The sequence below is a fragment of the Pocillopora verrucosa genome, chromosome 10, assembly GCF_036669915.1.
Source record: "Pocillopora verrucosa isolate sample1 chromosome 10, ASM3666991v2, whole genome shotgun sequence".
Classification (NCBI taxonomy): Eukaryota; Metazoa; Cnidaria; class Anthozoa; order Scleractinia; family Pocilloporidae; genus Pocillopora; species Pocillopora verrucosa.
Genome location: NC_089321.1, coordinates 6,039,513 through 6,067,366, shown reverse-complemented (window position 1 = coordinate 6,067,366; position 27,854 = coordinate 6,039,513). Strand labels below are relative to the sequence as shown.

Here is a 27,854-nt window from a genome sequence, read left to right as displayed (position 1 = left end):
ACGTATTTAGTGGCTTTGATAGTGGTATTTCTCGCGGCTGAGAACGAAAATCGACAACTGGAAGATTTGCGACAGGCCGATTGTGGCCATTTACCAGAATCATTTCTTCCGCTGGTAAGGACCAATTCAATACCTGAGAATTTTGTATATTGAAAATTAGGCCAATTGTTTTTTTGTTGTGATTCAGCGCATGTTTTCACCTTGAGTTCGCTAATGCACTTTACGATTTGTATTCGGGGATTGTCGATCCTTTTATTTTCATTCACTAATAGAGTCGACTTTTATGTTTATATGAAAAACATAATAATACGTAGTTGCTTGTAGATATGAAATTTCTCTTCTCTTGTTTAACTTGACATCTCACTCGTGAGCTATCGAGTTAAACACTCGAAGAGAAATTCCATATCTACGCGCGCCCACGGGGTTTTGCTTCGCAAAAGCATGAGAGGAAGAAATAGAGAAAAAGACAAATGGCGAAACTACTAGTAAAATTATCATGAACTCGCTATTAAGGTTCTAAGCCGGTGAAGATTTAAGTTTGCTTTCGGTATATATTGATGGCGGATTTTATATTACGATTTTTTAAAAACAGGTTTCATGCCAATGCAATTCGAGTTATCCTGCATCGGCGGACGACCTCTTATCAAATTGTTTTATTACGAACAACTAACTACCGCAGTAAAACGATGTTTTTTAAGTTTGCAATTTACGACCGTTTTTTTATCTTTTGATGTCAAGAGATTTTGTAGACCACTTTATCGTTGCGTTTCATTGCGTTTGGTAGAAAACAAGAGGGAAAAATCATTAAACGAGGCACAAAAAAAAAACAAACCATTGCAACCACATATGAATTGGGAGCCTTAAGTTTCAAAATTTAATTTTGAAATTCTTAAAGACTGCCAATTTTCATCAAAAATTCCTTCACCGTGGGTTAACTCACAAGTAGCGTAAAACGAAGCAAATATCTCATGCAAAACATAAACTGTTGGAATATTTACGGTGGTTTTTATGTCACGTTTATTTTGAAAGCAGGTTTTATTCCCACAGCTATTCGAGTTATCCTGCATGGGCGGACGACCTCTTATCAAATTGTTTTTCTTACTAACAACCAATTACCGCAGTAAAACGAAGTTTTTAAAGTTTGCATTTAACGACTGCTTTTCATCTTTTGATGTCAAAAGATCTAGATTTCCTCGACCACTATATCGTTGCGTTTTATTGCGTTTGGAAGAAAACAAGAGGGAAAAATGATTCAACGAGGCGGAACATTTAGCCATCGCAACCAAATATAAATTGGGTGAGGTGAGATGAGAGTTTATGTTTACAGTCTAAACACGGTTATAACGTTCCAAACACGCGTGTATTTTTAAGAAATATACTTTACAAAAGCAATGGAGGGCTTGTGGAGTTTCCACAAGTTCATCGAAACTGACCAGAGAGAATAATCGTGCATTGAGAGAGTACTCGCCAAAGTTCTGCATTTCTGGCATTTCCGGTTTAAATAAATTTAAAAAATTCAACTCTATGACTTAGGAAATAGCTCATCTCCGATAGTATTTTTCAGTTTGACTACGAGAAAGTAACGGACTTAGTCCAAATTAACGCAATACAGGCGTATGCTTCTATCCAAAATTTCGGTTCAGCTGCACTAAAATTAACATACCCTAATTACTTCCTTTATGATCCCGCCTGTGAGATAGTGAACGTGGGGTTGTCAATAAATGTCTTATTCATAAGAATATTTTTAACCTAAAAAATTAAGCAGTCGAATTTATGATGATACCCATGAAGTTCTGTCCAGTAGGTTTCCTTTACTTATGAAATACCTTGCAAGAAAATAAAGTCTTTAATTAAGAAATTTATTACCAGATAATAAACAAAAAATCGACTAAAGAAGTTTTTTTAGAGGAAAAAAAAAACGTGGACCATAATTAACAACATTAAAAAAATGCTTCGTATTTCAATTTTAAAACGGTTTCTCAGCCAGTTAAATTGCCCTCTTCAGTGATATGTCTTCTCCTGTAAACACTCAAAGCTTTCAAAACTTCATTTAAGGTTTCTAGAAGCTGTTCATCTTCATTTATTTGATAATCAGGTATTGATTCTCCAGACGAAGCTGTTTTGCCGGCGTTTTGGTTATACGTACATACGAAACTTTCTTTGAATTAACGACGTACAGGTGTAGAACAGCTTACCTGTTGTTCCTGTTCAGCCGCACTCAAAACGTCTTCCCACATCTAGATATCATATGTCAGACATTTGCAAAACTAATTTCGAATCTTGATAATGGAGTGTTTATTCTCTATCACTATTCCTTGACTTGTTGTTTTCTTAATCATTGGGATAACCGCATTTGGTCAAATTTGACTCTAACTTATTTTTTTAGAGGATACGAAGTACTTCGTTGTCAGTGAGGTATGTTCGTGAGATTTAATTCGTTTACAAACTCTAACTTGGATGAGATGAGGTAAAGCGAGTTAAAAAATGAGTGGAGAGAAGTTATAGAAAATCTTTTGTAAGCCTGTGGGAAATTTTAGAATTTTTGTTTTATTTCCTTTTTTTTTAATGCTTATGAAACGATTAAGGAATTTGAGACCTGTTGTGAAAAGCCTGTTGCTTCTCAGCCTTCGTTACACGTTCGTGACAAGACGATTTTATTGTTGGAAAAAGAAGAAATTTGTTCTAAAAAGATAGAGGGAGACTGAATTATCAAACTCCTGGATATGTATTGCACTAAAAAAAAGCACATGAAAATGATTGAAAGTATGAAAGAAGGGTAACAGATATAATTCTGTTGCTATGGTCACCGTGACTGACAATCTGAAAAAAAAACTCGTTTCATGTGCATATGTTGATTCTCTATATTCAGCTGTTTTGTAGGTGGATTTACCACGATAAGGACTTTAATCACATTAACAATCGCGGAGTTTAGGGGGATACCTCTATCTATAATTCTTGTCTAGCTGCACTAGAAAATGCCGTTTTCCTTTCAGCTATTATCTGTCAATCATTCGGGAAAACTAAATTGGAGTTCTAATAATGATAAGTTTAGTCTGCATTGCACTCTTCCTCAGCCTGCTACTTCCTTTTCTATTTGAACCGCCTTTTCCGCATTTGACTTAAACTCAATTCGTCAAAAGGATAGAAACACTTTCGTGAGGTAAGTTCAAAATATTCGTAAGATTCGTTCGCAAATTCTGCCTTCGATGAGCTGAGGAAAATTGAATCAATATGGACGAAAATATGTCATTGATAATCTTAATAATCGGAACGCGATGAAAACGACGTATTTCTCCGGTTTTTTGCTTATGATATTGACAAAGGATGAAATTTATCCGAAGCGAGAAAAAACAATAATTAAACTTCTAGGTGTAGCAAATAAAACATAAGACATGTTTTTTCTTTTAAAAAGGTTAGTTATATATCACCGTACCTACGGTTAATTTATCTTTGAAATTTTGAACGCGGTACCAAACACAACCGAATTTCTAATAGCAGCACCGAGAAGAGAAGCAGGTTTTTCTACTCAGTCTTTCTACTATATTTCCGGAAGATTTCCAAATTTTTTGTTGCCATCTGTAGAGGGAGAGGGAGACTCCATAGGGAGACTCCATTATAGCCATGGAGGCTATAAATTTCCTTCAAGCAATTGAGATCATTAGTGGCAAAGCTTTCCGCTTATTCAGTGAACATCGAAAAAGTTCTATAATTATTATTAAATTCGTCTTTATTGAAAGAAAAAAAAAGGAATAGGCTATGATGTATATTCATATCCGCATAAAAAAACACGAGGATCAATTATAGTTAACAGACGAAACTTAGTCAAAGCACATAAAAAAAGTAAAAAGCAATATTTGACATATATCTTTATTGAGAATATTCGTTTCATATTTCATTTTATCTCTAATTCAAATGTTTTCTGTTATTTTTATAGCAGCTAACTGAGCTCAGAGAAAATGCAGCGTTTGTCTTCAGCTTCAGAGTGTATTCCATGGCTTGTGGTCCTCATCGTCGAATGTCTGGCCATAGTCATCCATAAGATCATCACCATTGTTGTTTTTGTGAAAAAGAAGCGTCAGCTACAGCGGCGGAGTACATATTTGATCATCCATCTGGCGATAGTCGATCTCTTAGTGGGCGTAGTGTCTGGGCCTCTACAGATTGAACACATAATTGGGAGTCTCTGTTCTCTATGGAAATACAGACGAAAGACTATTTGGTCTCATCGTTTATCTTTTGCATTTGTACATTTATTCTCGTTCACTTCCCTTACCAATCTTATTGCTATTTCCTTAGAACGGCTTCACGCAACATTTTGTCCATTCAGGCATCGCTTTGTGAGGAAATGGGTTCATAGAGCCATAACTATTGTCATTTGGTTTATAGCTATTGTTAGAGAAGCCGCTCAAATTTTCTTATTGAAAATTGTTGATGTAGTGGTAATTGATACTTACTTGTATATCTTATTTTATGCAGTTTCTCTATTTATTATCTGTGTATCTTACATCCTCGTTGTTATCAAAGTACGATGTAGTCGTCATCCTCAATTCCATTCTAGGTCCAAAAGAGAAAGAAAACTGACGGGTACTGCGCTTATCGTTTCACTTGTATCTTTACTTTGTCTTCTACCAGCGATGATATATGTAGCATGTCGTCACATTTCCTTCACTTGTTTGATGAATGTTCATTTTAATTTGGCTACGCTAATTCTATTCTTAGCTAACTCACTTGTAAATCCTATAATTTACGCTCTTCGGATGCCAGGATTCACAGAAGGTTTATTACAGCTAGTTTACAGGGTCCCTAACCTTTCTCGTGTCGCCCCAGCAAACCTGCCTCTTCGTAACCTTTAGAGAGCGTAGATAAATGCTAGCAAAACTATTGATGAAATTTGTCATTTAAATAACTTCAACTTCTTAGCCGAGCGACATGTATTTCTATTTCAGTTTTTGGTTTCCATTTAATTCTTAACATGAGTCAGGAAAAATACGCTGGTGATATACGAAAAGATGATCGATACAGTATAGTTTTGCCTATGAATAAAAACAGTTTACTCAACTTACTCTACGTTGTGATCATTTGCATGACAGCTTGACTTTAACCAAAGTAAACGCGAGTTTTAACAAACCCTAGATGAATAACTTAGAGTGACTTTCTTACCCCTTCCCCACCCCTATATGTTGATGAGACTGCGTGAACATGGAAAAATTCTTCTATTGCTTTATGGAAAAGCACCATGCGCAAAGCAAAGCAAAGCAAAAATGTGCGCGAATTAAACCTCTTAAATAACCACTGCTGGTATATGGACGGGAACGTTTTACCGGGAACCCAAACACACACAAACGCACACAATCTTAGTATCAATACGACCACCACGTCCAGGAACCGAGTGGCGTATTTATTGTGTGTAACAGGTGGTATGGTGATATGGAGCAACGAGAAAACCAAAATTTTCAAGGAATTTGTCGAAAGTTGCGACTAAACAAAGGTGAACTTTTCATGTGTCCGTGCTGAACAGCCTTCAAAGGTTCGTGGCAAAATGAGGCTGAAAACAAAAGTATCTGATAATTTTAGCCAGAGTCAGTTATCGAATTTTCATTAAGCTTACAAGACCAGTGAAGATATATCTTGGTTTAACTGACGATGTTATTGTTGAGCCTTTTTATAATTTGGGCACCAGGAATTTTGTTTTTATTAATATTCAGGTTTACAATCTCAACCACTTAACAAACAGAGAAGCCTCGCCTGTGCTCTGTTCTGTTGTAAAGCACGCAGCAAACGACTAGAGCACGAAAGAAGTGTCGGGAGAAACACGAGGCGTAGTCGAGTGTTTCTCCCAACTTCTTTGCGTGTTTATAAACACGCAAACTCTCGGTAAGGTATTTTTTTGTCAGCAAAAGAGTCCAAAATGCAAACCTAATATTTGACTTATCACTTATAATTATGTCATTCCATGATGACATGCGATGTAAATGCAAACGCAAACGCAAATGGAAATGCGAAGGAGTTCATACGTCCAACGCAAACGCAAAGAAAGAGAGATACGGAAGGGCAGTAGAAGTATTTTTCCAAGATGGCCGACAACGATCGAGCTTTTGCCGACTCACAAGTGTAGGAAGCATAGCGTTGACGCTTGCGTTTGCATTTGCATTGGGGTGTGATTGGATTGTGCAATTCTTTGCATTTGCATTTGCGTTTGCTGAGGTTCTCCTTGTGTTATTGATTGACCGAGGGAGGTGTGGGTACTTTTCTTATTACACTCTTAGGAAATTATATTCGACTTTTCAGAGCCGGCCTACCACAAATAATATATAGATTTAGCCAAGCCTAAAAGCGGAGCTCGCATTTTTTTTCCCGCACGTCTCAAGGGCACAACGCCTTGCCCCGGCCAGGACTTGAACCCGGGTCGTCCGACTCGGAGCCCAGTGCTTTGACCACTGGACTACTGGACAAAGCCGTGGCGTTGGCGTGCCCGCGGTACAGTTGACCACGCATGTTAAAAGTAGCGCCTTGTACGGTCGTACGGTCGTAGATCCAAATTTTTTCGGCTTGATGGGTTACTACTATTTTGTATACACTATTTTTGTTACATTAAGAACCTAGAGCACCGGGGTTGAGCTTGGCAAGAGAATGAAAGGAAGAAATAAAGAAAAAGACAAATAGCAAAATTACTAATAGAATTATTGTAGACTCGCTATTAAGGTTCCAAGCCGGTAAATATTTAAGTTTGCTTTCAGTGTAATATTGACGGCCGTTTTTATATCGCGATTATTTTTAAAACAGGTTTTATGCCGATACTATTCCAGTAATCCTGCATGGGCGGACGACCTCTTGTATTATAGACAACTAACTAACGCAGTAAAACGATGTTTTGCATTTTACGAGCGTTTTTCATCTTTTGATGTCAAAAGATTTCCTCAACCAATTTTTCTGCGTTTGGCAGAAAACAAGAGGAAACAATCATTAAACGCGGCAAAAAATTTTTCCATTGCAACTACATATAAATTGGGAGTCTTAAGTTTCAAAAGGCTGCTTAGTTCAAATAAGGAATTTCTAACAAAGCCATCGATATACGAGTCTTAAAGTTCAGTGTATTAGATCAGCTACTTCAGTGCAAAGAATATCAATGATTTTAAACAGAGCAAATTATCTTGCCGAAATTAAAAATCTTACTGAACATTTCACAAGAAAGGCTTCAAGAAACATTCCGTTCATAAGCTTCTTTTTATGGGCAACTAGGTTTATAATGTCTACGTTTCGGATTGATTGGCAAACAGAAGTAAACTCCTGCAGTTTTAAAGAATTGAAGTGTGTGATCAATAAAAGTGTTTAGATGAGAGTCTATGTTTACAGTCTAAACAGGGTTGTGACGTTCCGAACACGCGTGTATTTTTAAGAAATATACTTTACAAAAGGAAGGGAGGACTCTTTGCCGAGTTCCCACTATTTTATCGAAACCGGCCAGAGATAATAATCGTGCATTGTAATAATAATAAAAAACTTTATTTAAGTGCCAAACCATGTAGCCTGAGAGAACCCATACTAATAAGGGGACACATATTAGTATAAGATAAAATACAGAATTGTATAAAACACAATGCAGGATTAAAAGACTAAGACATCCACATTAAGATATTCTGATCTGAGCTGACCAGCCCAATCCGAATCAATTAACACCTTGCAGCAAGAGCAATAATTATATTTATTTAGTCAATACACACTGTTGGTCAAGAACACTAACGACGTGAATTTAACACCACTGCAGATATTTCCTCGTGAGTCTTTTAGCTTTGGAGTATTCTTTTCTTCTTTTCATTTATATATTATATAGTCGGCAGTTGTCACGCTAGATATACCGGCATATATAAATATATGAATATATTGACGCAAAAAACCTCAGCTAAGTATTAAATCTTGGACGAATTGTTTTTGGCATAGCCGAGTGAATTTCTAAAATTGTTGCGATATTGAAGGTAGTTAAGCTTGCCATTTTCAAATAGTAAGTATCAAAAAATCGGAATCATCATGAGGAGAGAATACTACCTTTTTTTCCACCGGAGTCAGAGTTAAATTAAATGCAAATGCAGTGGTAGATCAAAACAAATGAATGTCACTGTGTTATTTTATTTTCTAAAGTTTTGTCGGCTGGATCATTTTTATCTTTTGATATCATATATTCTTAGGTACAAACCAACAGCTTATAAAAAAACTCAACCCTATGATCTGGGAAATAGCTCAGCTCCGATGCTATTTTGCAGTTTGATTATGATAAAGTAACGGACTTTTTCCAAATTAGCGCAATACAGGTGTATGCTTCCGTCCAAAATTTTGGTTCAGCTGCCCTAAAATTAACATACTCTAATTACTTCCCTTATGATCCCGCCTGTGAGACAGTCAATGCAAGGCTGTAAATAAATGTTTTATTCATGGGAATAGTTTTAAATTAAGATATGAGATTACGACTGTATTAGTTTAAAAAAGTTAGACCGTCGAAGTTATGATGATACTCTTGAAGTTCTGTCCAGTAGGTTTGCTTTAATTAGGATCGACCCTAAGAAAATAAGGTCTTCAATAAAGAAATTATTACCAAATAAAAAATCCACCAAAGAAGGATTTTTAAAGGGAAAAAGAATATTTTGTGGACCATAATTAACAACATTAAAAAAATGCCTCGTATTTCAATTTTGAAATGTTTGCTAAGCCAGTTAAATTGTCTTCTTCAGCGTAAACACCAAAAGCTTTCAAAACTCTATTCAAGGTTTCTAGAAACCATTCATCTTCATTTATTTGATATTCGGGTATCGATTTTCCAGACGAAACTGGTTTTCTGGCGTTTTGAGTTCACTTAGATACGGAACTTTTTTTGAATTAACGACGTACAGATGTAGGACAGGTTACCTGCTGTTCCTGTTTAGCTGCACTCAAAACGTCTTCCGACATCTCGATATCATATGTCAGACATTTGCAAAACTAATTTCGACTCTTGATAGAGATGTGTTTATTCTCTATCTCTATTCTTGGCTTGTTGTTTTCTTATTCATTCGGAAAACCACCTTCAGTCAAATTTGACTCTAACTTATTTTTAAGAGGATACGAAGTACATCGTTATCAGTCGGAGGTATGTTCGTAAGATTTAATTCGTTTACAAACTCTAGTGTTGGTGAGATGAGGTAAAGCGAATTAAAATGGGCGGAGAGAAGTTATGGGAAAATCCTTTGTTAGCCTGAGGAAAATTTTAGTTTTGTTTCGTTTTTTTAATGCTTATGAAACGGTTGATGAATTTGACACCTCTTGTGAAAAGGCCTTCGTTACACGTTCGTGACGAGACGATGAAAAGATCTTTCTTTGTTTCGAGTACATTTACCGTGTTGAAGAGAGGACTTGATCCCTTCCTTCCCTCGTTGTTATCATATTTACACACATCGCTATATTTTACAAGTACGTGGAAAATTTTAGAATTTTAGTTTGTTTCAGTTTGATGCTTACAAAACGATTAAAGCGATTGAGATCTTTTGTATAAAGGCTTTTGCTTCTGGATAGGTATTGCACCGAAAAAAAGGAACACGAAAACTAGTCAAAGGACAAAAGAAAGGTAGCAAATATAATTCTGTTGCTATCGTCACCGACAATCTTAATTGGTGATTTATCGCGTTGAAAATTGTCAACTCTATTTCTATTTCTGATTTTCGCAGTGCGAATCAAGTTACACCTTGCCGCAAGAGCCGCCATAGTTTATGACTTCTCGAGTTTCCCCAAACTCCTTTGAAAAGAAAAACAAATTACAAGTTTAAATGGATCTCTTATTTTTTCTGAGAACGCAATTGAGATCACCAGTGGCAAAGCTTTCCGCCTATTGAGTGAACATCGAAAGAGATTTATATCATCAAATTCGTCTTTATCGAAAGAAAAAAACAGGAAGAGGCTGATCATGATTAAATTTCCGGATATGAATCTCGCATAAAGAAAGACGAGGACCAATTTAAGTCAACGGACGAAACTTAGTTGATCAAAACACGTTAAAAAAGGTAAAAAGCAACTTTTGACATACTTCTTCAATGAGAATATTGAATTCATATTTCATTTTATCTCTAGTTGAACTGTTTTCTGTTATTTTCATAGCAGCTAACAGAGCTCAAAGAAAATGCAGCCTCTTTACTCAGCTTCAGAGTGTATTCCGTGGCTTGTGGTCCTCATCATCGAATGTCTGGCCATAGTCATCCTTAATATCATCACCATTGTTGTTTTTGTGAAGAAGAAGCGTCAGCTACAGCGGCGGAGTACATATTTGATCATCCATCTGGCGATAGTCGATCTCTTAGTGGGCGCAGTCTCTGGGCCGCTGCAGATTGAAATAGGAATGTCACAGCTCTGTCCTTTATGGAATTACAGACGAAAGACTATTTGGTCTCATCGTTTATCTTTTGCATTTGTTCATTTATTCTCGTTCATTTCCCTTACAAATCTTATTGCTGTTTCCTTAGAACGGCTACACGCAACATTGTGTCCATTCAGGCATCGCTTTGTGAGGAAATGGGTTTATAGAGCCATAATTATTGTCATTTGGATAATACCTATTGTTAGAGAAGCCGCTCAAATTTTCTTTTTGAAAATTTTTGATGTAGTAGTAATTGATACTTACTTGTATTTCCTATTTTATGCAGTTTCTCTATTTATTATCTGTGTATCTTATATCCTTATTATTATCAAAGTACGATGTAGTCGTCATCCTCAATTCCATTCTAGGTCAAAAAGAGAAAGAAAACTGACGGGTACTGCGCTTATCGTCACACTTGTATCGCTACTCTGTCTTCTATCAGTGATGATATATGGAGTATGTCTTCACTTTTCCTCCACTTGTTTAAGGAATGTTCATATGGATATGGGTGTGGTAGTTCTATTCTTAGCTAACTCACTTGTAAATCCTATAATTTACGCTGTTCGAATGCCAGGATTCAGAGAAGGTTTATTACAAATAGTTTACAGGGTCCCAGACCTTTCTCGTATCGCCCCAGCAAACCTGCCACTTCGTAACCTTTGGAGAGCGTAGATTAATGTTAGGAAAATTATTGATGAGTCTGCTTTTTAAATAACTTTAACTTATTAGCCGAGCAACATGCATTTCCACTTTATTTTTTGGTTTCCATTAAAATCTTAACATGAGTAAGAGAAAATTACGCTGGTGGTATACGAACAGATAATTGATACAGTATAGTTTTGCCTTTGAATAAAAATAGTTTATTCAACTTTTTATAAGCCCGACGTTGTGTACATTTCCACGACAGCTTGACTGGAACCAAAATAAATGCGACTTTTAACAAACCCGGATGAATAACGGGTGAATAACCATGACCGGTGAATAATTAAGTTTGCTTGCAGTATGATATTGACGGCGGTTTTCATATTACAATTATTTTTAAAACAGGTTTCATGTCGATACTATTAGAGTTATCCAGCATGGGCGGAAGACCCCTTATCAAATTGTTGTATTACAGACAACTAACTACCGCAGTAAAACGATGTTTTGCATTTTACGGGCGTTTTTCATCTTTTGATGTCAAAAGATTTCCTCAACCACTTTATCGTTGCGTTTCATCGCGTTTGGTAGAAAACAAGAGGGAAAAATCATTAAACGAGGCAGCAAATGTTGCCATTGTAACCACATATAAATTGGGAGTCTTAAGTTCGAAAAAGGCTGATTGGTTTAAATGAGGAATTTCTAACAAAACCATCGATTTACGAGTCCTATAGTTTAGTGTTACAATAAATGGTTTGAACCCGGGTAACATGTAGTAGTGTAGTTTGATCGTCCGGGTGAGTGTAGTCCTACACTATTACATAGTTCAGTGTATTAGATCAGATAATTCAGAGCAAAGAACATCAATGTCGATAAAAAGAGCAAATTATCTTGCCGAAATTAAAATCTACCTGTACATTTCACAAGAAAGGCTTCAAGAAATATTCCATCCATAGGCTTCGTTTTATGGGCAACTAGGTTTATAATGCCTACGTTTCGGATTGTTTGGAAAGCAGAAGTAAGACTCATGCAGTTTTAAAGAATTGAAGTGCGTGATCAACAAAAGAGTTTAGATGAGAGTCTATGTTTACAGCCTAAACACGGTTGTGACGTTCTAAACACGCGTGTATTTTTTGAGAAATATACTTTACAAAAGCAAAGAAGGACTTCTTCCCGAGGTGGGTGAATGATCGTGCATTGAAAGAGTACTCCAAAGTTCTGCATGTCCAGTTTAAATTACTCCTTTTTTATGCTCCCCCACCTCCTACCCCATTCGAGAGCAAGTAACGCAATATAATAATAATTCCTCACTTGAATTGCTTCATTACGTATATATTTCCATACTTTTAAAAGACAGATTTCAAAAGTTTGGATTCGTTTATATAAATTATGTAAATGAAGGAAAAAACTCCGGGACAAAATCGTCTCGAACAAAACAAAGACTATAGGTTACAAAAAAACCTTTAAACCCTATGCTTTGAATATCGCACATTGACTTATATGATCTGGGTTGTACAAAATGGTTTAGCGATACGCTCCAGTCCCTGAATGGAATCCTGGCAGAGCGTAGACGAGAAATAGTTTTTCTATGATCTGGGATGCGCAAAATGGTTACGTAATACACTCCAGTCTTTATCCAAAATTTCTCCTGGTTCAGCTGCACTCAACTTAACATGCTCTAATTATGTCCTTTACGATCCCGCCTGTGAGACAGTGAAACGCACGCAAGGCTGTCAATTAATGTCTTATTTATGAAAATAGTTTTTAACTTATAACATGATATTACAACTATATCAGCTTTCAAAAAATTAAACTGTCTAATTCATTATTATACTTTTGAAGTCCTGTCTAGTATGTTTGCTTTACTAATGGCCTACCTTGTAAGAAAATAAAGTCTTTAATTAAGAAATTATGACTAACTTTCAACAACGTAATCTTTATACAACTACATGTTAAAAGATGCACAGTATTTACCATCGCTGTAACGATTTCTGCTCATAAAACTTCTACGCAGTTATCGTGCGAATACTTCATTGGAAATATAATCCAAAGCTGTCATCAACAACTTGAGTTGAGATGGGCAATTCCTTGAACTGAATATAATGAGGAACTAAGTTTTCAAGAGAAGTTTATTTTTGATAAAAGAAAATTACATAAGAAATGAAAAATCGATCAACGAAGTTTTTTAAAGGAAAAAAGGAATTTTGTGACCGTAATTAAAAGATTTAAGAAAACGCTTTGTATTTCAATTTTGAAATGGTTTCTCGGCCAGTTAAATTTCCTTCTTCAGTGACATAACTTCACCTGTAAACACCAAAAGCTTTCAAAACTCCATTCAAGGGTTCTAGAAACCATTCATCTCCAATTACTTGATATTCAGGTATTGATTGTCCAGACGAAGCTGTTTTGCCGGCGGTTTGGGTTAACTTAGATACGGAATTTTCTTTGAATTAACGACGTACACGTTAAGAACAGCTTACCTGTTGTTCCTGTTCAGCTGCACTCAAAACGTCTTCGGACATCTAAATATCATATGTCAGACATTTGGAAAGCTAATTTCGAGTCTTGATAGTGATATGTTAATTCGCTATCACCATTCCTTGGCTTGTTGTTTTCTTATTCATTGGGAAAACCACCTTTGGTCAAATTTGACTCTAACTTATGTTTTAAAGGATACCTATTGCTTCGTTATCAGTAAGGTATATTCGTAAGATTTAATTTGTCTAAAAACTCTAACTTGGTTAAGATGAGGTAAAGCGAGTTTAAATGAGTGGAGAGAAGTTATGGAAAATCCTTTGCACGTCTGTGGAAAATTTTAGAATATTAGTCAGTTTTATTTCCTCCTTTTATTGCTTATGAAACGGTTGAGGAATTTGAAACCTTTGTGAAAAGCCAGGTTGCTTCTCAGCCGTCGTTACATGTTCGTGACGAGACGATGAAAAGATCTTTCTTTGTTTCGTTACCGAGTGCAACATTTACCATCTTGATCCCCTCTTGCCATCTTTGTTATCATATTTACGCCCATGGACAATCTTTTACAAGTTTGTGGAAATTTTCCTATTTTAGTTTGTTCTTTTGATGTTTCTAAAACGATTAATGTAATCGAGATCTCTTGTATAAAGGCTTTTGCTTATTCAGAGTATATCAAAAGAATGTTGCATTGTTGGAAAAAGAAGAAATTCGTTCCAAAAAGAGAGAGGGAGACTGAATTATCAAACTTCTGGATATGTATTGCATCAAAAAAACGGAACACGAACATGAGTCAAACTACAAAAGAAAGGTAGCAAATGTAATCCTTTTGTTATGGTCACCGACAATCTTGGTGATTAATCGCGATTAAATCGTCAACTCTATTTCTACATCTGACTTTCGTAGTGCGTGTCAAGTTAGACCTTGCCGCCATAGTTTATCACTTCTCGAGTTTACCCAAACTCCTTTAAAAAGGAAAACAAATTACAAATGGACCTCTTATTTCTAACAAATTGTTCAAAGCCAGTAGACTTGCCTGCTTCAATGATATAACATCTCCCGTAAAAACAAAAAGCTTTAAACCTCTATTCGAGGATTTTAGAAAATATTCATTTCCACTTCTTTGATGTGCTTATGTTGATTCTCTATTTTAAGCTGTTTTGAAGGTGGATTTTTTTCTTACGATAACAATTGTGGAGTGGATGCTCTTATCTCTGATTCTTAATTAGCTGCACTAAAAACGCCGTTTTCCTTTCAGCTATTATCTGTCAATCATTCGGAAAAACTGAATTGGAGTTCTAATAGTGATAAGTTTAGTCTGCATTGCACTCTTCCTCAGCATGCTGCTTTCTTTTTTATTTGAAAACCGCCCTTTCTGCATTTGACTTAAACTCCATTCGTTAAAGGATAGAAACACTTTCGCTATCAGTGAGGCACGTTCAAAATATTCTTAAGATTGGTTTGCAAATTCTACCTTCGGTGAGATGAGCAAAACTGAATCAATATAGACGGAAATATGTCATTGATAATCTTTATAATCGTAACGGGACGAGAAAGATATCTTTCTCACGCTTGTTGCTTATGATATTGACAAAGGAAGAAATTTATCCAAAGCGAGAAAGGACAATGATTAAACTTCTGAGTGTGGCAAATAAAACATAAGAGATGTTTTTGCTGTTAAAAATGTTATTTATATCTCTCCGTACCTACAGTTATTTTTTTAAGGCGGCATCAACAACAACCGTATTTCTAATAGCAGCTCTGAGGAGAGGAGCAGGTCATTCTACTGTATTTCCGGAAGATTTATAAATGTTTTTGTTGTCTTCTTTTTTTGGAGGCTATAAGTTTTCTTCTGAGAAAGCAATTCGTTTTCATCGAAAAAAAAAAAAAAGGAAGAGGCTGATCATGATTAAATTTCCGGATATGAATCTCGCATAAAGAAACATGAGGATCAGTTTAAGTCGACGGTCGAAACTTATTTGGTCAAAACACGTCAAAAAACATGAAAACCAATATTTGATATATTTCTTTATTGAGAATATTGATTTCATATTTCATTTTATCTCTAATTGCACTGTTTTCTGTTATTTTCATAGCAGCTAACAGAGCTCAGAGGAAATGCAGTCTTTTTACTCAGCTTCGCAGTGTATTCCATGGCTTGTGCTCCTCATCATCGAATGTCTGGCCATTGTCATCCTTAATATCATCACCATTGTTGTCTTTGTGAAGGAGAAGCGGCAGCTACAGCGGCGGAATACATATTTAATCATCCATCTGGCGATAGTCGATCTCTTAGTGGGCGCAGTCTCTGGGCCGCTACAGATTAAATACAGAATGGCGTTGTACTGTCCGCTTTGGAATTTCAGACGAGATACTATTTGGTCTAATCATTTATATTTTGCATTTTTACATTTATTCTCGTTCACTTCCCTTACAAATCTTATTGCTATTTCTTTAGAACGGCTACACGCAACATTTTGTCCATTCAGGCATCGCTTTGTGAGGAAATGGGTTGATAGAGCTATAATTATTGTCATTTGGTTAATACCTATAGTTAGAGAAGCTGCTCAAATTTTTTTATGGGAAATTGTTGATGTAGTGGTAATTACTATTTACTTGTATATCTTATTTTATGCAGTTTCCTTATTTTCTATCTGCGTATCTTACATCCTCATTGTTATCAAAGTACGATGTAGTCGTCATCCTCAATTTCATTCTAGGTCCAAAAGAGAAAGACAACTGACGGGTACTGCGCTTATCGTCTCACTTGTATCTTTACTTTGTTTTCTACCAGCGATAATATATGCAACGTGTCTTCACCTTTCCTTCACTTGTTTTATGAATGTTCATATTCATATGGCTGTGTTAGTTTTATTTTTGGGCAATTCACTTGTAAATCCTATAATTTACTCTCTTCGGATGCCAGGCTTCAGAGAAGGTTTATTACAACTAGTGTTCAGGGTCCCAGACCTTTCTCGTATCGCCCCGGCAAACCTGCCACTTCGAAACCTTAGTAGAGCGTAGATTGATGGTAGGAAAACTATATATAAAAGTTTTCTTTTAAATAACTTAAACTTCTTAGCCGAGTAACATGCATTTCCATTTCATTTTTTGGTGATATGAGAGTAGACTCGAAGGATAGAAACGGTACAAACATCTAAATGATTAAAATGAAAAGCGATGCATCTTGTTGCTTCTAGAAAACTACACAACGATATAAGTGGAACGATTAGTGAGCTTCCGGTCAGTTAGGTTTTTCTTTGTGTGGAACGAAAAAATCATCGAGGAATCTTCAAATAGCCAGTATAAAAAAAATCGGAATTATTATGAGGAGAGAATACTTTCTTTTCCCATTGGAGTTACTCTTAAATTAAGTAAAAACGCACCGATAGATCTAAAGAAATAAATGTCACCGTGTTATTCTATTTTCAAAAGTTTTGTCGGCTGCGTCACTTTTCTTCTTTAATATTACATATTCTCAGGTACTAACCGACAGCTTTTAAAGATTCAACTTTAGGATCTAGGAAATAGCTCATTTCCGATAGTATTTTGCAGTTTATCATGATGTACGATAAAGTAGAGAGCTTCGTCCAAATTAATTCAATACAGTGTGTGTACGCTTTCACCCAAAATTTCGGTTCAGCTGCACTCAACTTAATATGCTCTAATTACGATCCCGCCTGTGGGACAGTGAAACGCAAGGCTGTCAATAAATGTCTTACTCATGAAAGTATTTTTAATTTAAGATATGAGATTACAACTGTATTAGTTTTAAAATAATAAGACTGTCTAATTTATGATTACACTTTTGAAGTCTTCTCCAGTATGTTTGCTTTACTTATGACCTACCTTGCAAAAGAATAAAGTCTTTAATTGAGAAATTATTACCAACTTTCAACAAAGCAATCTTTATGTAACTCCATACTATAGATGCACTGTCTTTATCACCGCTTTAAAGATTTCTTTTCGTAAAACTTCTACCCATTTATCTTGCGAATACTTAATTGGAAATAACATCCACAGCTGTAATTAATAACCTGAGTCAAGTTAGGCAATTTCTTGAACTGAATATAATAAGGAACCAAGTTTACAGGAGAAGTTTATTTTTAATAAAAGAAAATGACTAGTTCAGTGTAGATATAAGAATGTAAAATCGACCAGAGAAGTTTTTTAGAGGAAAAGAGAGAATTTTGTGGACCATTCATAATTACTAACACTAAAAAATGCCTCGTATTTGGGTTTTTAAATGTTTTCTCAGCCACTTAAATTGCCTTCTTCCGTGAAATGATTGCTCCTGTAAACACCAAAAGCTTTTAACATTCCATTCAAGGTTTCTAGAAACTATTCCTCTCCATTCATTTAATATTCAGGTATTAATTCTCCAGACAAAGCTATTTTGCCGGCGATTTGGGTTCATTTCGAGACGGAACTTTCTTTTAATTAACGACGTACAGGTGTAATTTAGCTCACCTATTGTTCCTATTCATGACGAGTTTTTTATTCCTAAATTTGTAATTTATTTGTTAATGAAACATCCATGGGATTTGAGGGCAGACACCACCAAGGCAAACACATCATCGACGGAAAATTACCAGTCAACGGAACGTGCACTTACTATAAATGATTCAGTTCATGTTGGTTGGTCATCTCAAGAAGAGAATTATTTTTTCTAATGAAACAAACATGGCTTTTTCATCACAATTTTATATGGTTTACGTTATATTAAATCTGCAAAGGAAAAAACTATGAACGATCGAGACAATTAAATTTTATTATTTCGCGATTCATACTCAAAATTAGTTTGTTATAAGATAAAAACACACAGTCTAAAATGAACCAACACCCTAAGAGAGATTTACCAAATTAAAAAAGGAAAGGTTCTGCCTTCAGATAACAACAGCCCAAGTAGGACTGACTACCCGTGGGAGACAGAACCAGGTGAAAAATAGGAAAGGTTCTTCCCTCCGATAACAACAGCCCAAATAGGACTGAATACCCAAGAGAGAAAGAACTAGTTGAACCGGGTGACAAAATCGGGGACTAAAAGTTTATAAAAATGAAGGTTCTTCCCTCACGGAGATAAGACAGTTAGTTAAGGACTGACGAGCTCTCGAATCTTCCGTCTTAGAGGGATGTTGTCGATTCTCTCCAAAACGTCTTACAGAGATTAAATATTTGGGCTTCAAGAGAATCAGAAACTGGCATTTTTGTCGCGAGTTTAATAATGACTTTGCGAACGACAAAAAGATACCTATTTCTTTGATCCGCGAGGCGATCAGAACTCAGCTGTTTTGTTGTGAATATATTGGCACCAGTGTCACGCAAGCGTGGTAGCGAGGCACACGATCCGCACGAACAAAATCAATCAAGCTTCGGCGTCCGACGAAAAACTTCACTACTGTTGTTTATTCATGATATGTTTTAATACAACGCCTCAAAATTTGGGATTGTTGGGTTGCTTTAGCCCTTCCATAGTGACTACGATGAAAATAAGGCATTTTTGGAGTCTTATACCTTAAAATCGAGTTTAGGAATTGGTCGAAAGAACCTTTCAGGAGAGCAAGGTTTGCGTATACATTACACTTTCTGTTTTGTTCACCTTTCGGGCATACCTCCACTCATTACACAATAGCAGGTTTCTATCCTTTGGCTGGGAAAGATCTAATCTCACATCCGACGGAAGGTTAATCTGTTCTAATCTTTCAGATGCTTAAGATAATTAGCATGGAACATTTGAATTATGACACGAGAGCACTCTCGTGTTCTAAAATCCTGCCACAATTTAGGACACGCTTATAGGAGGGCCAGTCTCAGCCAAAGCTCTCAACATTTTCTTTTGTCTCATGAAATAAAAAATAACTGAACTCGGACAACCTGTTCTAACCTTTCTTTCACGCACCGCTCAATAGTTTTCCGCTTTTTGTTTTTACAGTCACACTGAAAGGAAAATTCCAGTTCAGACAAGTGTGATATGTAGTTGAAAAGGATCAAATAAAGAGTAATATTGAGTTTTTATCAATTTTTTTTGACGAACCGCTCCGTACTTTTTCCGTTGCCCAGACTTTCACCTTTGCAAAATCACTCAATAATTGAAACTCAAGTTCGGACAATTGACGAAATGGAAGAGGATCATACGTCAAAAAGAATATTTAAAAAAATTAATAGATAATATTGATCATACAAAAACAGATACATGTTTTTAGGGTCGCGGAGAGCACGTGGGTCCATCTTGCATTTAACAATCGCGATCGCGAGCTTTTCGCGGGGTCAGAAGGTGTTACTTTATTTTTGGCAATGGACGGGAGAAATGCACGATAATTAAATCCCTGAAACATCCACACAATGGAAAATAAAAATAGAATTTTAATCATGCACTAAATATTTTCCCTTCGGATCAAATGAATGTTTAGGCAGCTTTCAAAAACTGCTCTGTCACTTGTTTTCAGGGTAACTTTCCCATCAAAAGCATGGAAAGACGGCTATGCGTGTTTTATGCGACGCGTATCTTGTCAACGAAAAAGCGGTACTCAGCAGTTATCGAGATCAGGCCCAAACAGGCAAACTCGTAATTGCCAGAAAAGTTTACATAGAAACTGAAAGTATTCGCCCTGTGGTTCGCGCAAGCGAGTGACAGATCTCTTGCGCGCGCGTTTTCACGATCAAAGATGTGCCAGAGAGAATGTCGTTACTCATTTGCAGCGCTAGCATTAGACACAAAATTTACGTACTTCCTACGGCAGTCCTTGCTGGAGCGTGACCACTGACTGCCTGTCCATTCTCAGAGAGAGTAGAACCGGTTAGGCCATAGGCAAATTTGTCAGATCTCAAAACTGTTTAAGAGGCGGGGGTAGGGTTTGTCATAAAAGATGTGTAGTCATAATATCTCGGTTAATGTATTGTAGGGGTTTGGGAAGGTAATTATCAAGCATTGATCAAAATTTCGAACCATCGCTATCCTTACATAGACCGCATGATGAAATACTTGATTAACAATAAAAAAGCAATTGATCATGCAGAATGAAGATTGCGGAACTATATCAACTTTATCGATCAGTAAGAATAAAATGCCTTAACATTGCTGTGGATCAGTTATCCAGTCTGTTGATAGTTCGATACCAAATACATCGCTGGTATCCATAACAATGAATCGAATAAACAGCGTAGCGATATGGCATCAGTAGCACTTTCATTTGCGCGACGAAGTGAAACATTTAATATGACGTTTAGTTTGTTTACTTATAGTGTGAAATTTTAAAGACGGCAAGTTTTCATCGAAATTCATTCACTTTACAGAAATAAACACCTCACTGTGGGCTGAATCACAAGCAGCGTAATGACGGAGTTAATATCTCATTTAAAACATAAACTGTTGGAAGGCAAGAATGAAAGAAATAACCGGTAGCGACAACCACTTTCGTTGCTTCCTTTCGAATTAGATTTCTGATCGAGGTTTTCGCTATTCTTCGATATGAACAGTAAGAAAAATTCTGGAACGAACATCAACTAGGTTATGCTTATATTTACCTGGGAAAAGTCGTCTTCCACAACGGTGTATGAGTAAACAATTCATCTCCTTAACCCCTCAGAGTCAACAACATCAACATAGTGTCTTCCGCCCCGCAATATCAAGACACTCCGAGGAAGACTGGTAACGAAAGGCTGTATCGGTCCATCAGGAAAGTTTGATGAAGCACTCAACTCTTACAGACCATTTCTAACATTTATGAGCGTAAAAATAGAAGGACTTGAGATATCAGTGCGCAGCTCTGTGATAACGGCCCTGATATTCTTATCGAAAGGATATCACCTCAGTCCTAGACTCGTTAGAAGTTTGTAATTACATTTATTTAGTTAGTGCATGCTGTTGGTCAAGAACACTAACGACGAAAACTTAAAACCACTGCAAATATTTCCTCGTGAGCCTTATAGCTTTGGAATTTCCTTTTCTTCTTTTCACTGATATATTATGTAGTCGGCATTTGTCATGCTAGAGAAATATATGTATATTTATATCAGCGAAAGAAACCTCAGCTAAGTATTGAATCTTCGATGAGACTTTTCGGTATGTGCAAGTAAATTTCTGAAATTGTTGTGATATTGAAAGTAATTAATCTTCGTGTGTCTAATTTCATTTTTATGCTCCAGGTCTGATATCCGGCCCATATTTAAAGGCACAAAGGCCCTTACAGGCCTCTCTACGTTGCATTGGGGATCTAGAACATGGGAGTTGAGCTTCGCAAAAGCTTGAGAGGAAGACGAATGGCAAAACTGTTAATAACATTATCATTAACTCGCTATTAAGGTTCCAAGGGGTATGACATTGACGTTAGTTTTTATGTCAGGATTATTTTTATGCAGGTTTCATGCCGATGCTATTCGGGTCATCCTGCTGGGTGGACGACTTCTTATCAAATTGTTTTATTACGGACAAGTAACTAGTTAACCGATATTTTTAAAATTTGCATTTTACGAGCGTTTTTCATCGTATGTTGTCAAAAGATTTCCTCGACCACTTTATCGTTGCGTTGTATTGTGTTTGGCGGAAACAGGAGGGAAAAATCATTAAATGAGGCAAAAAAAATGTTGCCATTGTAACCACATATATAAATAGGGAGTCTTAAGTTAAAAAGGGCTGATAAGTTCAAAAAAGAAATTTCTAACAAAACCATCAATATACGAGTCTTATAGTTCAGTGTATTAGAAATTTCTAACAAAGCATCAGTATACGAGTCTTATAGTTCAGTGTATTAGATCAGGTAATTCAGAGCAAAGAATATCAATGTTGTTAAAAAAGAGCAAATTATCTTGCCGAAATTAAAATCTTACTGTACATTTCACAAGAAAGGCTTCAAGAAACATTCCGTCCATAGGCTTCTTTTTATGTCTACGTTTCGGATTGATTGACAAACAGATGTAAGACTCCTGCAGTTTTCAAGAATTGAAGTGCGTGATCAATAGAAGTGTTTAGATGAGAGTCTATGTTTACAGTCTAAACACGGTCTAAACACGGTTGTGTTGTTATATACACGTGTGTGTTGTTAAGAAATATACTTTACAAAAGCAATGAAGAACTTTTTACTAAGTTTCCACAAGTTCATCGAAACCGGCCAGGTTGAGCGATCGTGCATTGAAAGAGTACTCCAAAGTTCTGCATTTCCGGCTTAAATAACTCCTTTTATCACATAAACTGCGGTGTTATACGGGGATTCCGGCCCCGAGAAAAGCCGTAACAACACACTTGAAGAAACATCGTATTTTTTCACGTGTGTTGATATAGCCAATCAGCTGCTTATACGTCACTCGCCTTTGGCGCCACTCGAAAGCCTTCACGATTCTCATTACAAGTTGTTTGTCAGAGCTTTCTTGAATCATGGTGGCTAAAACACTAAAAAATCCGTATCGCTGACAGACAATGAGGTTCAAAGGGGAAGGGGAAGAAAACCAATATACTAATAGAAAAACCGAAAGTTGCGTATTCAGTGGCTTTGGTGTCAGCATTTCTCTCGGCTGAGAATGAAAATCGACAACTAGAAGATTTGCCGCTGGCCGATTTTGGCCGTTTACCTGGAAGACCTCTTCTGTCGGAAAGGAGAAAGTCAATGAATGAGAATTTTGTAAATTGAAAATTACGACCATCGTTGTTTTTGTAATCATGATTCAACGCATTTTTCCATCTTAAGAGTCAGCGCCAAGGCACTCTACGATTGTTATTCGAGGATTGTTGATTCACCTATTTTCATTCATTAATGAAGTCGGCTTTTCTTCCTAGTAAAGGGCTATTCTGTTTATATGATAAACAAAATAAAACATGGTTGCTTGTAGATGTGGAATTTCTCTTCTCGTGCTCAGCTCGAAGAGAAATTCCATATCTACGTGCGCCCATGTATTATTCTCTATTTATTGTGCTCCCAACCCCCCACCCCATGTATTATTCTCTATTTATTGTGTTCCCAACCCCCCACCCCATGTATTATTCTCTATTTATTGTGTTCCCAACCCCCCACCCCATGTATTATTCTCTATTTATTGTGTTCCCAACCCCAACCCCATGTATTATTCTCTATTTATTGTGTTCCCAACCCCCCACCCCATGTATTATTCTCTATTTATTGTGTTCCCAACCCCCCACCCCATGTATTATTCTCTATTTATTGTGTTCCCAACCCCCCACCCCATGTATTATTCTCTATTTATTGTGTTCCCAACCCCCACCCCATGTATTATTCTCTATTTATTGTGTTCCCAACCCCCCACCCCATGTATTATTCTCTATTTTTTGTGTTCCCAACCCCCACCCCATGTATTATTCTCTATTTATCATGCTCCCCACCCTCACCACATGTATTATTCTCTATTTATCGTGCTCCCCACCCCCCACCCCATGTATTATTCTCTATTTATCATGCTCCCCACCCCCACCCCATGTATTATTCTCTATTTATCATGCTCCCCACCCTCACCCCATGTATTATTCTCTATTTATCATGCTCCCCACCCTCACCCCATGTATTATTCTCTATTTATCGTGCTCCCCACCCTCACCCCATGTATTATTCTCTATTTATCGTGCTCCCCCACCCCCCACCCCATGTATTATTCTCTATTTATCATGCTCCCCCACCCCCCACCCCATTCGAGAGAAAGTAAGGCAATATTATTATCATTCCTCACTTGAATTGCCTCATTATATATATATTTCCATAAGTTTAAAATACAGCCTTCAAAAGTTTGGACTCGTTGATGTAAATTATGTAAATGAACACAAAAACTCCGGGACAAAATCGTCTCAAACAAAACAAAGACTGTGGGAGCCAAAAATATCCTCAAGCACTACGCTTTGAATATCGCGTACTGTCTTTGGATTTTATATGATCTGGGATTTGCAATATAGTTAGGCGATACGCTCCAGTCTCCGAATCGAGTTCTGGCTGAACGTAGACGAGAAGACTCATGTAAAAGTTGCAATGGACTCACGATAGAAACGGTAGAATCATCTAAACGATAAAAATGAAAAGCAATGAATTTTGTCGCTTTTAGAAAACTAAATAGCGATACAAGTGCAACGATTAGTGAGCTTCCATTCAGTTTTCTTTCTCTCTGAGTGGAAAAAAAAATAATCGAGGATGATGACTGAGATAGCCTAACCAGCAACTGCACAGATAACTAAGAGAGAAATTAGATAGAATGGGGAACACATGATAGGGTCTCAAAAATAAACGCATAACCGCAGCTGCTTGCCATCAGAGGTATTAGAACCACAACTTTGAATGTAGCCGATAACCAAATTATAAATATTGGTTGGTTTTAATTGCTACAGGGAAAGGCAGAACGTCGAGTTTTCAAATGGCAAGTATAAAAAAATCGGAATCATCATGAGGAGAGAAGACTACCTTTTCTCACCGGAGTTAGAGTTAAATTAAATACAAATGCAGCGGTAGATCAAAAGAAATAAACGTCACCGTGTTATTTTATTTTCTAAAGTTTTGTCGGCTGGATCATTTTTCCCGTTTAATATAATATATTCTTAGGTACTAATCAACCGCCTTCAAAAAATTAAACTCTATGATCAAGGAAATAGCTCATCTCCGATAGTATTTTGCAGTTTGACTACGATGAAGTAAAGGACTTAGTCCAAATTAACGCAAATCAGGTGTATGCTTCCATACAAAGTTTCGGTTCAGCTGCAGTCAAATTAACATACTCTAATTACTTCCTTTATGATCCCGCCTGTGAGATAGTGAACGGGAGGCTGTCAATAAATGTCTTATTCATGAGAATAATTTTAAATTAAGATATGAGATTACAACTGTATTATTTTCAAAAATTTACACCGTCGAATTTATGACGACACTCTTGAAGTTCTGTTCAGAAGGTTTGCTTTACTTATGACCTACTTTGCAAGAAAATAAAGTCTTTAATATAGAAATTACTACATTAACATCATAAAGTTGGTGATGTTGACTGTTGACTAATTATTTAAGCTTTATACCCTATCCCTACAAACTGGTTCTCATTCGCACTCTTGTTGATAGAGCCTACACAATCAACAACGCATGGTTGGGTTTCCACGAAAACATCAAGAAACTCACTGAAATTCTTAAAAAGAATCTTTTTCCAGCCCATCTGGTTGAAAGGGTTGTCAATCGGTATCTCACGCTCACCCGTGATGAGTGCGATCCCCCAGTCTCCGTTTCAGACACAACTACTAACTTTTATTTTAAATTACCTTACATTTGCCCTTTTTCTGTTATCACGCAAAAAAGGGTTCGCCAATTTGCTAAGTGTTATTGTAACAACATCGATGTACAGTTAGCTTTTCCATCTTTTAAAATAGGCGATATGTTTGGGGTGAAAGACCCTATCCCTCGTGGGCTCCGTACGTGTGTGGTTTACAAGTTTTTATGTGCGAGCTGTAATTCCTGCTAAACCCCTCGACATTTATCCACACGCGTACGTGAGCACTTGATCAATAATGGGACCTCTGATATTTTCAGATATTTGCATAATTCTCCACAATGTCGCACTCTTTGTTCTGATTAGTGTTGTAACACCTTAGATCACGCTGCCACAACTTTTCAACTTAAAATCAAAGAAAAAACTATTACCAAATGAAAAATCGACTAAAGAAGTTTTTTAAGTAAAAAAGAAAATCTTGTGAACCAAAATTAAAAACATTAAAAAAGATGCCTCGTATTTCAATTTTGAAATGTTTTTCCAAGCCAGTTAAATTGCCTTCTTCTGTGATATAACTTCTCCTGTAAACACCAAAAGCTTTCATCCCTCCATTCAAGGTTTCTAGAAACTATTCATCTTCATTTATTTGATATTCAGGTGTTGATTCTCCAGACGAAGCGGTTTTGCTGGCGGTTTGGGTAGATACGGAACTTTCTTTGAATTAACGACGTACAGGTTTAGAACAGTTTACCTGTTGTTCCTGTTCAGCTGCGCTCAAAACGTCTTGCGACATCTGAATATCATATTTTCGACATTTGGAAAGTTAAATTCGAGTCGTGATAGTGGTGTGTTTATTCTCTATCACTATTCCGTGGCGTACTGTTTCTCATTCATTCGGAGAACCGCTTTTGGTCAAATTTGACTCTAACTCAGTTTTTAAAGGATACGAAGTACTTCGTTATCAGTGAGGTAGGTTCGTAAGATTTCATTCTTTTACAAAGTCTGGTTTTGGTGAGATGAAGTAAGCCGAGTTAAAGTGGGTGGAGAGAGTTTATGGAAAATCCTTTGGAAGCCTGTGGAAAATTCTAGAATTGTACTCTTATTTCCTCCTTCTAATGCTTATGAAACGGTTGATGAATTGGAGACCTCTTGTGAAAAGCCTGTTCCCTCTCAGCCTTCATTACACGTTCGTGACGAGACGATGAAAAGATCTTTCTTTGTTTCATTACTGAGTACAACATTTTCCAACTTGATTCCCTCTTGCCATCTCTGTTATCATATTTACACACATCGACAATCTTTTACAATTTTATAATACAATATATTTATTATAATTTATATACAATCTTTTATAATTTTAGCTTCTTTTGATGCTTATAAAACGGTTAAGGCAATTGAGATCTCTTGTAGAAAGGCCTTTGCTTATTCAGAGCATATCAAAAGAAAGTTGTATTGTTGAAAAAAGAAGAAATTTGTTCCAAAAAGAGAGGGACACTGAATTATCAAACTTCTGGAACTGTATTGCACCAACAAAACGGAACAGGAACATGAGTCAAAGTACAAAAGAAAGGTAGCAAATATAATTCTGTTGCTATGGTCACCGACAATCTGAATTGGTGATTGAGCCCGATAAAATTGTCAACCCTATTTTTACATCTGACTTTCGCGTTGCGAATCAAGTTCACTTTGCCGCAAGCGCCTTAGTTTATGGCTTCTCGAGTTTACCCAACTCCTTTAAAAAGAGAAAACAAATTACAAATGGACCTCTCGTTTCTAACGAATCGTTCAAAGCCGGTTAACTTGCCTGCTTCAATGATATAATTTCTCCCGTAAAATCCAAAAGCTTCCAAAGCTCTATTCAAGGATTTTACAAACTATTTATTTACACTCGTTTGATGTGCTAATGTTGATTCTCTATATTCAGCTGTTTTGTGGGTGGATTTACCACCATACAGGACGTTAATCAAAATAACAATCGCCGAGGTTATGGGCGGATGCCTCTATCTGTAATTCTTGTTCAGCTGCACTAAAAACGTCGTTTTCCTTTCAGCTATTATCTGTCAATCATTCGGAAAAACTAAATTGGAGTTCTAAAAGTGATAAGTTTAGTCTGCATTGCACTCTTCCTCAGCATGTTACTTTCTTTTCTATTTGAAAACCGCCCTTTCTGCATTTGACTTAAACTCAATTCGTTAAA

At 36.5% G+C, this 27,854-nt stretch overlaps 4 protein-coding genes across 5 annotated transcripts in view; all 4 read left to right on the top strand.

The window, feature by feature from the left end:
• The window catches only part of LOC131786990 (arf-GAP with GTPase, ANK repeat and PH domain-containing protein 1), a 296,718-nt gene that overhangs the window by 129,513 nt on the left and 139,351 nt on the right, over positions 1-27,854 (top strand). The gene's annotated exons all lie outside the window — the stretch shown is intronic.
• On the top strand, positions 38-4,940 carry LOC131793944 (adenosine receptor A3-like). Of its 2 annotated transcripts, none has more exons than XM_066173842.1 (2): positions 38-114; positions 3,935-4,940. In XM_066173842.1, the coding sequence occupies exon 2, from the start codon at positions 3,957-3,959 to the stop codon at positions 4,851-4,853; it is 897 nt and encodes a 298-aa protein (XP_066029939.1). In that variant the 5' UTR covers positions 38-114; positions 3,935-3,956; the 3' UTR covers positions 4,854-4,940. The 2 variants fall into 2 exon arrangements, with proteins under 2 accessions (XP_066029939.1, XP_066029940.1); XM_066173843.1 differs by having other exon boundaries at positions 45-114; positions 3,938-4,940.
• Positions 10,142-11,047, top strand: LOC131768748 (adenosine receptor A3-like). The gene has a single exon (XM_059084474.2). The coding sequence runs from the start codon at positions 10,142-10,144 to the stop codon at positions 11,045-11,047; it is 906 nt and encodes a 301-aa protein (XP_058940457.2).
• LOC136283952 (somatostatin receptor type 5-like) lies at positions 13,656-17,215 on the top strand. Its single transcript, XM_066173558.1, has 2 exons — positions 13,656-13,713; positions 15,580-17,215. The coding sequence occupies exon 2, from the start codon at positions 15,602-15,604 to the stop codon at positions 16,505-16,507; it is 906 nt and encodes a 301-aa protein (XP_066029655.1). The 5' UTR covers positions 13,656-13,713; positions 15,580-15,601; the 3' UTR covers positions 16,508-17,215.

What these genes read in the sequence shown, in the direction of transcription:
- LOC136283952 (XM_066173558.1), top strand. Translation starts at nt 15,602, where the DNA reads ATGCAGTCTTTTTACTCAGCTTCGCAGTGTATTCCATGGCTTGTGCTC.
- LOC131793944 (XM_066173842.1), top strand. Translation starts at nt 3,957, where the DNA reads ATGCAGCGTTTGTCTTCAGCTTCAGAGTGTATTCCATGGCTTGTGGTC.
- LOC131768748 (XM_059084474.2), top strand. Translation starts at nt 10,142, where the DNA reads ATGCAGCCTCTTTACTCAGCTTCAGAGTGTATTCCGTGGCTTGTGGTC.